This window comes from Pseudorca crassidens, chromosome 4 (assembly GCF_039906515.1).
Source record: "Pseudorca crassidens isolate mPseCra1 chromosome 4, mPseCra1.hap1, whole genome shotgun sequence".
NCBI classification, from domain to species: Eukaryota; Metazoa; Chordata; class Mammalia; order Artiodactyla; family Delphinidae; genus Pseudorca; species Pseudorca crassidens.
This window is the reverse complement of record NC_090299.1, coordinates 119838177-119853663: the sequence shown is the minus strand read 5'-3', so window position 1 is coordinate 119853663 and position 15487 is coordinate 119838177. Positions and strand designations below refer to the sequence as shown.

The following is a 15487-nucleotide window of genomic DNA, read 5'->3' as shown; positions in this document are numbered from 1 at the left end:
ACAGGTCTATTTAATAATAGAGAGTAGACAAAGATAGAAATGGCACCACCATCTGCCTACCTGTCCTCTTCTCTCACATCTCTGGTTCCAGGACAGGATCCTCTCAGGGCTCCGTGCTAACAGCTCCTGGGCATAGCTGACACAGTGATGGAGATGGAGATGGAGAGAGAGATACTTCCTGTGTCAAGAGCATGGAGCTGTACCCAGAGCACCATCTCCCAGTTTGACACCAGCTGCAGTACGCAGTCTGCCACCTCCTCGCCTTGCCCTTTGCCTTCATTATAGCACCAGTTTTCACCGATTCCTCTCCCCCTAAAGCTGTTACACCAGACTCTGGGCTTCTTTACATTCCTAAGATCCCCTCTGTGAGGGGTGTGTGGTGGAGGGAGTGTGTCTAAGGACTTGAGTGCTTGTCTTGCTCAGGAAGTCATGTTACTGACACTTAGGAGCCATAACTTTTTTATGGCCAGATTTTATTGGCCCTTACAAAGCTAGGTCTGAGCCGTGGTACATTTTAACCAAAACATAATACCACAACCTAAAGATTTTAGTGTGCCTTCCATTTTTACCTTCCCTTACATTCTATAGAGAATTTCCTATTTGTAGGCTTATGGGATTATCAGGAAAAGAACTTTAATAAATATCTTAATAACAACTATACTGTCTTCTAGTTAATATGAGGAGACTGAGCTTCCGGAAGGTGTCAAGCCCACCCCACCTATCATTCAGTGAGGTCTCCTGAGCAGAGCCCAGGGCTTTCTCTTTCGAGCTCATTTTTCCCAGTGTTAAGTTAGTCAGGTTACAGTCTCTCATTTGTCAATAGCGAAGGAAGCAACTTAATTCTCTACTAAGTTTCTGTTTCACTCAGGGACCTGATTGCAGATAAGCCAGACACATTCCAGAATTAGGATCTGGGCTCCCAGGGCCAGGGCTGGGGTTACTGGGGTTAGAGGTTGTGAGAAGATCCATGGGGTCCTCTAGAGGGCGAGCTGCCAGATAAAGGCTGAGACTGAGGATGGCCCCTCCCAGAGGGAGGGCCTGTGGGAAGGAGGAGGAAGGAGACACCTAGGCTGCTTGACCTCAGCCCTATCTTGGCTAAATGCAGTCGTGACCCAGAGAGGACCAGAGGGGCAGAGGGGGAGAGTGCGGGGGGGGTAAGGATAGAAGCGGCAGAAGAGACAGAAAGACACGGGCGAAGGGAAGTTATGGAGACCCATGACAGATAAAATGTGCCTGAGACACACGTGATCAGGAAAACAGAAAAGAAGAAATGCGAAAGAAATGGGTGCATGTTTTATGTTGCAAAAACTCAAAAATAATGATACCAGGTTTGAAAGTGACTCCTAAGTGGGGAAAAAATAACTTTCTGCTTTTCCATTTCGTTGTTTACGTATAATCCCAAAGAATCTGTCCACGTAGGCCACATACAGTCTATGGAGGCTCACAGCTGCCCCAGATACGAAGCTAGAGTTTATGTTATCTCGTGCTGTGATTGCCAGGGGGTCGCATTCTCATTTCTGTGTGGGTGAATAAAAGGAAGAAGAGATACCATGACCAAGTTTGTGCGGGCAGGAGCCTGCAGGACCATTCACTTGGTGAAGGACTCGGCCAAAACTCCAGCACCTAATCCCTTTTCCACATCTGCCTGTCAGCTCTGCCTGTCTGTCGGTGCCTCCTGCAGACTGAAAGAGCACATGTGGCCGGACCTTGAGGTGGACACACATAGCTGGCGCTTTCTTACGTTAATCACACACACACTTGGCTTTGAAATACCTCTGTGTATTTAGTGCACAGGGAAGTATATTGAGGTTTAAAGTGAAGAATGCTGCGCCACCGCCGCTTTAATCTTCTCTGACCAGACTCCAAATCCCACAGCCGTGTTTCACGTGACCAGACGAGCCAGGACTCCAACAACTGCACAGAGCCCTGGTCAGGCTCAACATGTTTTCCTCACCATCTTGCTCTTCAAATTTAAGGTTTAAAATAAACACAAAGGAAAATCTGCAGGGAAGTTTCTGGAGGGTAGCAGTGGGCAAATGACTGTGGCCAGCTGCTTGTAGACTGTTTCATTGCAAGGGCAGGGATGGAAGTGGGCGTGGTGGTGTCAGGGCTGATTTTTCAGGAATTTCTAGAATAAATATTAGTGTAAAATGTGAGAAGAAACAGCAGTTTTAGCCAGAATGTTCGTTCACTGGAAAATCATAAGTCATCTAATCAAGACAAGGAGAATGCATTATTAGGATGTTCAAACTCATGAAATTTGACTAACTCATCCACTGATTAAGCTATTCAAAAAGTCATTGTATCATTGTTTACATATTTTGTACATGTGTTATGCTTTGTTTTATTGTAATCAATTAGTGGTTTCTTAGAAATTCATTATTCACTAGTCAGTTTTTTTAAGTCCATGAATAGGTTTTCAGCCAGATCAATTTTAAGACACAGAGCCAGTTACAGTTTAATTCTGAAAAATCATATAGGAAAGAAATATGAGAAAAAGACTGTATTTCTTCCAGTTTTATAGCAATTGCAGTAGGTACATTTTAAGTGTTTATATAGTAAAAAGGGCAAGTTTATTTGTGTCTTTTTTTTTTTTTTTTTTTTTTGCGGTACGCGGGCCTCTCACTGTTGTGGTCTCTCCCACTGCGGAGCACAGGCTCCGGACGTGCAGGCTCAGTGGCCATGGCTCACGGGCCTCGCCGCTCCGCGGCATGTAGGATCTTCTCGGACCGGAGCACGAACCCGTGTCCCCTGCATCAGCAGGCAGACTCTCAACCCCTGCGCCACCAGGGAAGCCCTGTGTCTATTATTTCATCAGTGTTTTCTTCCCCGTAAGTTTTCTAAATGTGTCAGATGGATTGCTTGTTGTTGATCAGGCTCTGATTGTATTTGTGGGTCGATGTTGGGACACCTTTGTTCAAGGGGAGGCTGCTCACCTGACACCATGCACCTTCCTCTCTCACATCATCATCCTTCCAACAGATACCTGAGGACAGACACCCATGCCCAGTAACCCCGTGTCCCACCATCTTCCACCACTGTACTCGCCACATGGATGTTTAGCTGATGACATTTCAGAAACACCAAGTTTTCACAGTGGAGGTTGTACACTAACCTCACAAATCTTGAAGTATAAATTCATTATGGTTTTATTGCTCTTTTTCATTGTATCATTCTGGCCTTAATATTAAATCGTTGCTGATTAAACACAGAAATGAGTAGAAAAAATACGAATAATTATTTTAGATCATTTTAAGTTATTCAAATACTGCTATAGTTGACACTAAAAATATTACCAAAGAAGACCCTTTTGTTACCGGCTGCGGCGGGGTGGCAGGGCCGGGGCCAGCAGGAGGGCCGGGGCCAGCAGGAGGCCCGGCGCCCACGGTGTACGTGCTGCCGTGCCGAGGGGCGCCGCGTGGCCGGGGTCCGGGCCTGCTGCCACTGCTGGCAGCTGTGCATCATGAAAGATGAGCCAGCAGAGGCAGAGCTAATTTTGCGTGATGCTCTTCATCTTGCCTATAAGAGTGATAACAAGAAGGCCATCACTTACACTTACGATTGGGTGGGAAAACTTTTTAAACCAACAATGAGTTACCTGCTTGGAAGGGCCATGGAACAGGAAGACAATGCAATAATAGAAATCTCTCTAAAGCTGGCCACTATTTATGCTGCTCAGAATAGACAGGAATTGGCTCTTGTTGGTTATGAATTCTGCATTTCAACTCTAGAGGAAAAAATTGAAAGAGAAAAGGAATTATCAGAAGACACTTTGTCAGTGGAAGAGAAAGCCAACACCCACCTCCTCTTGGGCACGTGCCTGGACACCCATGCCCGCTACCTTCTGTTCTCCAAGCAGCCATCACAGGCACAAAGGATGAATGAAAAAGCTTTGCAGATTTCTGAAGAAATACTAGGAGAAAGACACCCACAGACCATCGTGCTGCTGAGTGACCTGGCCACCACCCTGGATGCACAGGGCCGCTCCGATGAGGCCTGTGTTCACGCGCAGAGGGCATCAGACCTGGCGAGACAGGTGGGGCACCCTGAGCTCCACGTACTGCTCAGGAATCTAACTGCGATCCTGATGCACAGAGAACGATATGCACAAGCAGAAGAGATCTACCAGGAAGCACTGAAGCGAGCAAAGCTGAAAAGAGATGAGGTTTCTCTGCAGCACATCAGGGAAGAACTGGCTGAGATGTCAAGAAAAAGGAGACCTATATCATAACCTTATTAAGCTCTAGACCTCTTTTTGTTGTAGGGAATTTATAGTAACACCTCTTTTTCTAGTCCCAGTGGCACCCTGATCAATGGCTTAAATTCCTTACCCTTGATACTCAAGTCCCCTCAACTTAGCCTTGCTGGAGGATAAGCTGTATACACGGCCACGTTTGTTTTGCAAAGAAAACTTTCACCCCCACCTGATTTTGCTTCTAGGGATGGGTGTCAATTAATGCTTTTCATTGTAGCAGATGGTTGGTTAGGTGCTGTCCATGCTGGTCCGAGAATAACTCTGGATTAAGAGGGGCCAGTTTACCTCTGGGGTGGGATCCGGCATTTCAGCCAGCCAGGCGTCTCTCCCACAAGAGTTTTGTCCACCAATTTGCTGCCTTCTCTTATCAATACCTGGCAGAACAGAGCTACCGGTCTCATGGCAAAGGGGGATGACGGTGAATTATTTTCTCTTATAGTCTACCTCCTGAAGCCCAGTGTGGGATTTAATGCATAAAAAAGTAGTATCTTGGCTTGCCACCAGCATCCAGCATGAAGTTTTGTTTTTTTTTTTAGAATTTTATTTTAATTTTTTATTGAAATATAGTTGATTTATTTTTTTAACATCTTTATTGGGGTATAATTGCTTTACAATGGTGTGTTAGTTTCTGCTTTATAACAAAGTGAATCAGTTATACATATACATATGTTCCCATATCTCTTCCCTCTTGCATCTCCCTCCCTCCCACCCTCCCTATCCCACCCCTCCAGGCGGTCACAAAGCACCGAGCCAATATCCCTGTGCCACAGCATGAAGTTTTAAAGTGGGAATTAGGCACTTGAAAGCATAGTGCCCATTTGATTATAAATAAAAGTGAACTGTATGTTTTTGTATGTATCTGGTTATATACAACTGTGAAAAAAGGAGGGCAAGGAATGATGACGCCCTGCATCCCTGCTCTCTGAGCATTCACTCCTCTGCACCTGGTCACAGTGTCTCCAAACCCTCTGACTCCGAGTGGGGCCCTGTAGGTGTAGTGTTGAAAGCTTCCCAGTCATTCTGATGTGTCTCGCTGGTGCTGTAGAAGAACCAGTGCCCTGGACCCTAGCTCTGGCTTTTGGAGTTTGGGTCTCAGTATCCTCGTGTGTAGTGAGAGTCTCTCTTAGCCCTGGAAGAAGGCATCTGGTGGATGACCTTACCTGGATAGGCCGCTGTGTTGAGAGCCTTATCACACTGCCTCAGAGTGTGCAAAGTACACAACACAGGGTACTTTAAAAACACTTTAAACATTTCATCTGTTTCACAGGTACTTTAAAACATCGATGATGTTTTCACCCCAGCAGTTCTGCGGTTCTTCTAGGTACCACGAAGGAACCCTGTTGCTGCTGGTATGCCGGTGGGGGTGGGGTGGGCAGGATAAACTTATAGTTGGGTTCCTGTGTACATACTGGGAGAACCCTTTCATAATAAACTAGACACTCTACAATAAAATAAAACAAAAGGAAGAAGACCCTTTTGCATGAGGCCCCCATCTTTTTCCCTTTTCTGCCCACTGGTACCACCATCAGACTCAAGTCAACTTCAGCTGCCTGGACTGATCCTGATCTAACAGAGGGATATTTAAACAGCTCCAAGAGTCTTATCTCCATCTCGATATTACACCATTGCAGTTCTGATAACTAGGTTTTCACCTCATTTCCAAGCACTGGTCCCACCTGTGGGTCTTTTACCCGGGTTTCTTCCATGGTCCCAGTTTTTCAGCACCAAATCTCATAACCTACCTTGCAATAACAGCAGTAGTAATACAAATAACAACACATCTTTGAGTAATAATAACACATCGTTGAATAATAATAGCAATAATTACATTCTTGAGCACTTGCTACATGCCAGGCAGTTTTCAAAATGCATTACACACATTAATTCATTTAATATGTGCATCGGAGGTGCCCCCTTTGCCAGCTTTCCTCCTAGAATTGTAAACCGACTGGGAACTTTGTCCACGAGCAGAAGCCTCTCTCTGCATGGAGAGCAGCCTTAACACTAAGGGTCTTGATCCCTTCATCCCATTATTGAAGTGTTGTCTACATCAATTTCTACTGGATTTTAGGGCCCTTAGCATTTCATTTTATACCCTCCCATCCACTCCTGCTGTAGCTTGTCCTGACTACAACCTCAAGACAGACAACTTCTGCAACCAGAGCCTGCAGTTGGTCAGCTGCCCAGGAATCCCTGCCTCCTCAGAGGAAGGGGGCAATAGGGGGCAGTAGTGGTGCCAAGCTCTCCTTTCCTCACCGGCCCTGCTTTGCTGTCAGTTACTGACATGTCCTAGTAAATCCTGAAATGCATCTCTCTACGGCATTCATGTCAGGGCCAAACATCACCATGTCCACAGGGTACTTGATGGAACGAACTGATTCATACTAATTCCATGTAGCAAGAAACTATAAAACAGGACCTTATTGTATTTATTTGCAAAATGTTTTAAAATTATCTTTAAAGGGTTTCTTTCAGAGTAGGTAATAAATACTCCCCAGAAACCCTAAGCATAGCAATCAGCATATGTGAAGTAATCAAAAGAATAAAACAATATGTTTAATCAAGAATACAACTCTTTCTGGGTCATGCTAGAGAAATGAGGTAACAGGACAGGCTCAGGGTCAAGCAATTAGGAGTTTTAATGTTGGTCTGCCATTTACCAGCTGCATGAGGTAAGGAATTTAAGTTCTGCATCTGTTTCTTCATCTGTTAAATAGAAATGCTGCGACACTTCTATCTTTCAGTGCTGCAGTGGGTTTCAAAAATGGCATTTCAAAGTGCCTGGCACAGAGTGTGGCACAAATACATGCTCAGTAGTGGTGAGGACGCTAGTGATGTAATGATGATGACCATGGCCATGGCCATGGACCATGGAGATATGCTATTTGGCTCTCTGGGAGAGACCACAGGATGAGCATTTGGTAACTGATGAATGAAACATCAAAAGAGAAGAATGGAAAAAGGAAAAGGAAGGGAAAGGGGAAAAAGAGCTAAGATAGTTTAAAAACTAGAAGAGGCAGAAAAAAGTAGAGCAATACAAAACCAGCCTTGTGGCCCCTGGCATCATAAACATTTCCTAGAAGCTTCATAAGTTGATTTTTCTTTTCTCAGCCATTGCAGAATATTTCAATATCTGCCTGGGTTGCACTGAGGACCCTTAACCCAACTAAGTTTTGCTTGTTTTTAAAAACACTGATTCTCAGGGAATTTGCAATGATTTAAATTAATCACATGAAACTAAAGGTATGTACTACACTATGCTACAAACTCAAGTTATAACTGAGTTGGTTGTCTAGTAGAAAGAAATAAAGAATCAGAACATTCATAAGTACCTAGAATGATATTTACCTAAGAACAGCAAAAGCAGGAAGTAGTGCAGACATAAAGTGAGACCTGAAAGTCAGCATTATTCTGTCAGACTTTCCTGAGGCAGATACCCCAAACGCCATCCAATCCCGCCACAGAAGACAATCCTCATGAGAATTTTGAAAAGACAAGTTGAGTCGTATGTTGGAACAAATGATGGGTTTTTACTCTCCCACAACACCAAATTGTTGAAAGATTTCAGAGGTTGTATAAATAAAATATGAATATCGAAGTTCATAGTTCCCCTTCCACAAGTTTATCTTTGTTTATGTGAAGAATTGAAAATCAAAATGTGAGTTGACATTAGCTATTCCTTCCATAGTAATGTCTGATTTGTCAATGAGGGACAAAAAAGTTCAAATATGTTCATTATCTCATTAAAATCAACTGCCCAGTCTTCTCCCTTTCTGATTTTCGTTACCTAAAAAAATTTGGTCTTGTTCACAGTCCGATCTGCTTAACGCTCAGCTCTCATATCCCCCATGTTCTTGTCTGCTCTAACCTGCAGTTTCAAACCAAATCAAAACCCTTAGTTCAGAGTTTACATTTATGCCAAATTTATGTGAGGCAACAATGCAACATAACCTCCAAAAAAGGTAAGTATCATCCTAGAGATAAGAGAAGTACAATATTCAGAATGCAAGAGGTGCTGGTCCCATTTCACTTTTGAAAAAAAAAAAAAAAGCACTACACCTAACATATTATTTATATCTCTTAAAGGTTTTAGGGATTCTTCCATTCCTGAGTTCAGAACCAGCCAAAAAATAAGACACAGGAGACCAACAGGTTAAACTGTCAGCTTTATTACTGATAAACTGATTGGAGAAAGTGACCTTAGATCTGTGGACAAAAGAGCCTATTAATACTGTACCCTACAAGCCCTTCCTGCATCCCAGCACCGCCCACACACACAAAGCCTCCCTCAGTGACTGGGGGAGAGTCTGGAGCTGCCTCTGCCTGGGGCAGGGAAGGGAGGGTAAGGGAAGATTACTGTCCTTTTATATTAATAGATTTGTTCCACCCAATTAGCTCACCAGTCATCACCTAACAAGTGAGTGGCTGGCTTCTCTGTAGGAAACAGTGAGTGAGGGATGGACTAGAGGCCAAGAGTCTCATTCCAGTAGGGGTCCTTCAACATAGAAACGTTAACCAAATGAAAGGAGAGTCCTTCTCAACAACACTCAATTCTAGACTCCTCATCAGATAAAATCTGAGCATGTTGACACCATGACCAGGATAGTTCGGACCTTTGAAACCCTGTATCATAATCACAAATTGCTGTAAGGGTAGAACTATGTGAAATTAACATCTTCCTTCCAACTGCTAAATGAGTGGTGGATTTGTCTGCATGGCCCTGTGGCAGAGGCCAAAATTCTACTTGCCCCCCAGTATTTCCTGCATCCTGTTCAGTTAGGCAAGGCCATGTGTCTAGTCCTGCCCAGTGAATTGTGAGCAGGGCTGACGTGTCACCTGCAGCCTAAGGCAAGTCTGTTCTTGGTTCTTGGGTCTCTCTTACCCACTGCTGCAGTGACCTGGGGCCTCTGTCAACCTAGGTCTTGAGTGAATCAGAGAGACGTTCAAGAAGGCAAGGCCATGGCCACGGGGAACAATGAGGAAGGAAGTGCTTCCCAGAGCGTAGAATCAATTCTGAATCCAGGAACATTCTTCATCCCCTGAAGAGGAGGCCTATAAAATATCTGTTCAGCAAGATTTCAGAATTGCTGCAGATCAGTGAATGCTGGGCACCTCTTACTCCTTACCATTCTGAATGGAGTGTTGACTCTGTTCTGTCACTGTGTGTTGGGTGTGAGGGATGCAAAGAACCTCTCTTTTTAGTTCACAAGTTTCTGGAGCAAGAGTGACCATATGCAGACCTCATACAGAGGCTATCATGGGACTCCTCAAAAATCCCAAACCTGAAGCTCAAAGCCTTGATTTGCTGTGACTTTAAGCTGCCTCCCCTGTGGAGGAGCTAGGTGAAATCTATATTTGGAAAAAGAAGAGCAAAGGTATGTTGGTGGCCAGAAGGAAAGACTAAGGTGGTGACAGTGTTGCTCACCAAATGCTCTGGTTCAACGAGGCTAAGCGCCGAGGTCTTGTCAATAAGCTGTGGACGGAAGTGACTCCAGGTATCTGTCCCTGCATCTAAGACAAGAGACTAAGGAAACTTTATGTTGAGACAGCAGAGCCACAGCAGAGCCTGAAACATTCCTGGTGCGTCACTACATGCTGCAGGACAACTTTCCTGGAAAGTTACAGGGACCTATAGGCATTTCATGAAATTACTAAGTTAAACCACTAAGATTTAGGGTTTTGCTTCTTACTGCAGCATAGCCTAGCTTATCCTGTCTGAGATGAAACACAGGGAGCAGAATTCTGAAGTTCCTCAGAGATCAGTCCGGATCCTATTTTCCTTCTAACTCTATGGGCTCTTCCTAGAGGATCTTATACATTCTCATGACTTTAAATACCATCTACAGGTAGGTAAGCCTACTCCCAAGTTGCCCCTGGCAGCTCTGAATTGTACTTGCCATCCTGCCAAAATTAGTTGTGCCCCTTTCATTCTCAAATATGCCCTGGTTCGGATAATTAAATAATATAGCACCTTATTTATATGTCAACTACTGTCAAATCTCTATTTCCAATCCCAGGCCTGTTTTAGAGCTTCACACATAGACTATGCAGCCATACAAGCAACACCTCCATTTGTATATATCACAAGCACAGGCATCTCAAGCTTAACATTTCCTATACTGGAATTTTTTCTTCTCACCTTTGCAATCTGCTGCTTCTCCAATATGCCACATGCCATGTACCCATTTGGTCAAGTTAGAAACATGATGTCATCTGTGACACCTGCCTCCTCATCGCCCACATCCAATGTCTCACCAAGGCCTGTCAATTCCACCTCTGAAATACATCACAAACCACGCACATCTTCTCATCTCTACTGCCACAACCTGATCCAAGTCGCCACTATTCTGGGCCCTGCAATAGCTTCCTGACTAGTCTCTACTCTTGCTTCTACTCTGGACACAGTGGCAAGAACGACCTTTAAAACTTAAATTAGATCATGTCCTTTCCTAGCTTCAGACCATTCAGTGATTCTAAAAACAGAATCCTCAATTCTGGTCCATAAGGTCCTGCATGATTTTGTACCTGTCAACTTTCCTGGCCTTTACTTCCCACCTCCCACATCTCTGCTCCAGTCATTCTGTCCTTTTCCTAGTCCTCCAGCAAGCCATGTTCTTTCCTACCCTAATGCATCTTCACCTACTCTTCCTTCTATCTGGCAGAGGCTGTTACATGCTCACCAAAGATCATATTCTCTTCACCTACCTAGGTGTGCTGCTAGACTATATTTCCCAGACTCCTTTGCAGTCATTATAGCCAGAGGATACAATTCTAGACAATATGATGTGATCATAAGTCACGTATACCTCTTCCAGGCCTGGCCCATACAGACATCCCCTACATGCTCCTCCGTGCTCTTTCCCCTTTCCCATTGGCTGCAATGGAGATGACCACCAGGCAACTCTCGCAGCCACATGTAGAAGACGGAAGATCATCTGTCAGAAAGAGACTCAGAATGACTGCGTGGAGAAAAGCTATCTCATCTTTCTGTCTTCTGCCCAGTACAGGTACCTGAGTAAGAAATACACTTCTATTGTGTTTAAGCCAGTATATATTTGGGGGTCTATTATTACAATGGTTAGCACTATTTAATCAAAAACCTGTACCTGGAGCATTGCTCAACCATACCACCACCACTATGCACACACACACGCACCCCTACACTCAGTAACTCTGCATTGCTCACACCTACTCATAGCCTAGGTCTGGGCTTACACGCATTGGGAGGCCATCCCTGAATCCCCTCATCCACTCTAAATTAAGTTGTGCTGACATTCTCTTTCTCCACACACTAGTCTTTCCTGTCACTTTACTCATCACAATGCTTAATTACATATTCATTTGTGTGTATATTTATTTAAAGTCTATGTCCACAGCTGGTCCATAAGATCCATGGAATCAGAACCTTTTGTCCACCAAAATAATATACACAGAGCTTGCACTGTGCTTGGCATACAACAGTCACTTAATAAATTTAAAAATATACAGGATGAACCAATGAGAGGCCACTCTCAAGGGAATACATATGTTTTTTATCACAAGACCACAACTCTAGACCAAAAATCATAGAGAATTAAAATATATACCATAGGGATTTTTTAATATTTAATCATTCAGAATGCAATTCTGGGACAATCAACAACCAAAAGAAACCCTACACTGTGAAGCAGTGTTAGCCAGCTGAATAATATAACAGTATTGCCCCGATATGTACAACCAAGAAGTCAATTTCCATTCCTTTCATAAAACCTCTTGCTAAACGTTTACATTTTCTTCCCATCAAGAATGCATTAACGAGATCATGCTTATATAGCTAGTCAGCACAAGAGACAATGACAATTTACACAGGTCTGGTTTAAGTCTTGCAGTAGAGTGCTCACAACTCAAGCTATAGCTGTTGACCTTTCCGATGGCATTCATTATGTGACATTGTCACCAATTACATTAAAAGGACTCACTAACTTTTAAAATCTAGAATTACTCAAAAAGTTCTGTATTGCAAATAATACATGGACTATTGCATCTACACCTAAAATGGCAAAATCACTTAAATCTCTTCTATGGTCCTCTGTGTCTTATATGTAGGAAAATGAACATTATAGACCAAGTTCTTATATTTTTACTTGAGTCTATTTTAAGTAATGCCTATTAATATTTAAATGATTAAAAAATAAATCAATGTTAAATATTAACTGCACAAAATCTAAAAGAAAATGGCCATATTACATCATACTACATTATATAGATTAAAAGCAGTTAATTAGAAGGCTTTTTAAAAATTTAAAGTTTCTGACATCATCTTCCACCATTCCATTAATTCTTCCTTCTCTTCTTCTTTCCTTTCAGAAAATGACTCCAGTTCAAAATCAACCTAAAGGAGAAAATAAGGGTATATTGTTATCAAACTGATTACGTACTTTTAAAAACTGAGAAAAGAACAGCAGGTTTAGAGTTTATTAAAATAAGCTCAATCCAGCCACCTGAATTAAAATATACCCTAAAAAACCTCTCATGATAAGCAACAAGACACTTTTAGGGAAAAAGAATATCAAAAGCCATTATGTTTCAAATGTGCTTTGATCTAATAGCTTTCTAGAATTATTGGAAAGCAGATTATTTAGAGGCAGATTGTTTAAAGGCAGTTTTTCCCCCATAAAAAGTTGTAACTTATAATTAGTTTTCTGCCTTTGACTATTCAGTGAGCTTCTCCTGCCAACCTTAAAGTTTCTCCTAAAAGCTGGGGAAATATGGAAGAATGCAGTTCAGTGTCCTGGTGTTCCAAACCACAAGGTTCTGCTTTCTAGAACCTTGAGTCTGCTAAAAAAAACTGATGGAAATACACACATCTCCAAACCACCACGAAGGCCAGTAGTCCAGGAACTCAACTCTCCTATGAACTGGGCATCCTCATCAGGTCTATGGAGAATTCATACACTTCTGCACAAAGGACTATTCAAAATACGCAGCTCCAAACCCCAGTCCTCCCCGGGCCCAGGAGATAGTCATGCCCCATTCCACATGGATCTAAGAGTTCTTTGATCTGGCCACTTGAGCCTGTGGTTATTTAAGAAAGTGACTACTCATACCTCCTTGAACTCAACATGGGCTAGAAAGGCTAAGGGTCAAAATAGTTGAACCTTTTACAACCTGGCTCTGGAGCTACCTTTGTCCAGGTTTTATTTGCCCAAATTTACCTCCTGATTTTAATACATATCCAGCCTAATATATACATACACACAATCGAAACCAAAGCAACAGTTAAAAACTCAGGATATTTAGTTTGCAAAACCAAGCATTTATACTCCAAACTTTGGGGACATAGACAAAAACACAATAAATTCTTTTCAAGCTTTTTAATTGGAAACTCTGTAGGCCATTCCATAGTAAATGTAATACAAGGACAATAGTAAAATCCTTCTCTAAAGGAGTTTTGGTCTTATCACCACCACCTTCCTAGTAAAATAAATGGTATTTACTTAAATAGGTATCATTCTTGATAGTTCTTAGCATAGAGGGCCTTGCTCATAGTGTGTGCTTAATAAATGTTTAGTTAATGCCTAAATTTACCTTGCAGGCCTAATTTATTTTTCCAAATACTTATTGAGTAAGGTATTATACTAGGTGCTAGGGATAAAAAGATAAATTGAACAGAATATTATTGAGATTGAAATCAAGGTCAGCAAATAAAAGCTTCATTTTTTTAAGGTTTTATTTGATTTTCTGGTGGATCTCTTCAAAAACTGAGAAATGGTAATAGAGCTTCACACTGAGTGGTGTTAAATCAATCACTGAGCCCTTGGGCAAGTCACTTAACTTTGCTAGGCCTCAGTTTTCTCATCTTTTAACAGATGGATAACAGGATAATAATGGCTTCTATCTCACAGAATTATTATGAGAGCTAAATATAATCACTTAAACATGCCTGACCCATGGTAAGTGCTTAATACATTTTAGCTATTATCACGATCACTTACCCTGACAGCGGGGCTGTAAGGAACTGCCACTTTCTTTGTTATCGCCAGATAGCCTGGTGCCGAGGCTGTAACTTTATAGTTTCCAGGAACAAGCAGTCTCCAGTAATCACCATCCTTTGCTGCAGGGCAACAAAATTTCAAGTCACAGGCACATATATGAAATGCATAGTTATGCCATCTAAGTTCAATTTTGATTCCCTGTTTAAAAAGTAGATGTTTACTGAATTTAATGAAATTCCATTGAAAAGAGCATGACACTCTCTAGAGGGCATCGTTACTTACAGCAATTTTACAGACATTAGTGTTAAGTTATCTAATAAATCTTCTAATATGATGAATCATCATAATCATGTCAGGAGTAACACAGGTTAACAGATATATCAAGTCCCCAAGCAGTGGGATCCCACCATCTGGAACCATGTTTTGATTCTTGCCGAGTCTAGGTCAGTCTCAGAAAGTGTGGCTGAAGGCACCTCGTCAGAAACCCTCAGGGACTTGTTAGAAATTTAAATTTCTAAAGACTCAGAATAGTTGGTCTGGCTGCCTTCTAGGAACTGCATTTACAATCAGCCCTCCAGAGGACTTCTGTTCCCATTCCTCCCCTCACACCCCCGTCTTCTCCTTGAGCAGCTTAGGTTCCTGGGCACTCCAGTCAACGATACACATATCCTTCAACCTATGTGCTGTTCCCCACCTGCTTATAGGCCTGGCAAAACACCAGCGCTGAGTAACACCCACCTCCTCTACTGTCTGCCTGCCCCTGTGGCTGTGAGGGGCTGGGGAAAACACATACTCAAGCTGGGCTGTCTCCTGTCCACAAACACCAGCCTTCCACAGGCCCTGGTCCTGCCCTGTCTTCCTCCCAAGCCCTTTCACTCTCCCATTTCCTAGATTAGTGTGCATCAATCACCTGGGAAACAGTAAAGTACAAATTCTAATTCATTAGCTCTGGGATGAGACCTGAGCTTCTGCATTTCTGACCAGCTCCAGGTGATGTTGAATTCAGCTGCTGGTAGGGGTCATACTCTGAATACCGAGGACCTAGTGGACAGTCTCCCTTTTCCTAACACCTGTAAAGCATCCTCTTCATCCTCACTCTCTGTTGATGCTTCACATTGTATTTCATTGTGAATATGGAAACCATCAGAAAAAAATAAACCCCCATCACCATCTCTTCCATTCTACCTCTGGACTCTACATCTCCTTTCAGCTAGTGCCTCATTTATCTTCTTTGCTTTACAGCAAAATCTCTGGAAAG

The 15487-nt window shown here is 42.7% G+C and overlaps 1 protein-coding gene and 1 pseudogene across 1 annotated transcript in view; one reads left to right on the top strand and one right to left on the bottom strand.

Annotated features, from left to right (window-relative positions):
* Positions 1-3448: 3448 nt before the first annotated feature.
* Positions 3449-4379, top strand: LOC137223901 (tetratricopeptide repeat protein 19, mitochondrial pseudogene; annotated as a pseudogene).
* Positions 4380-11828: 7449 nt separating this feature from the next.
* The window catches only part of CPE (carboxypeptidase E), a 108946-nt gene continuing 105287 nt past the window's right edge, over positions 11829-15487 (bottom strand). The window contains exons 8-9 of the mRNA XM_067736573.1: positions 14230-14348; positions 11829-12626 (exon numbers count right to left, since the gene is read on the bottom strand). Of these exons, the coding sequence (XP_067592674.1) occupies positions 12528-12626; positions 14230-14348 (218 nt within the window). The 3' untranslated portion in view covers positions 11829-12527. The remainder of the gene's footprint in view (positions 12627-14229; positions 14349-15487) is intronic.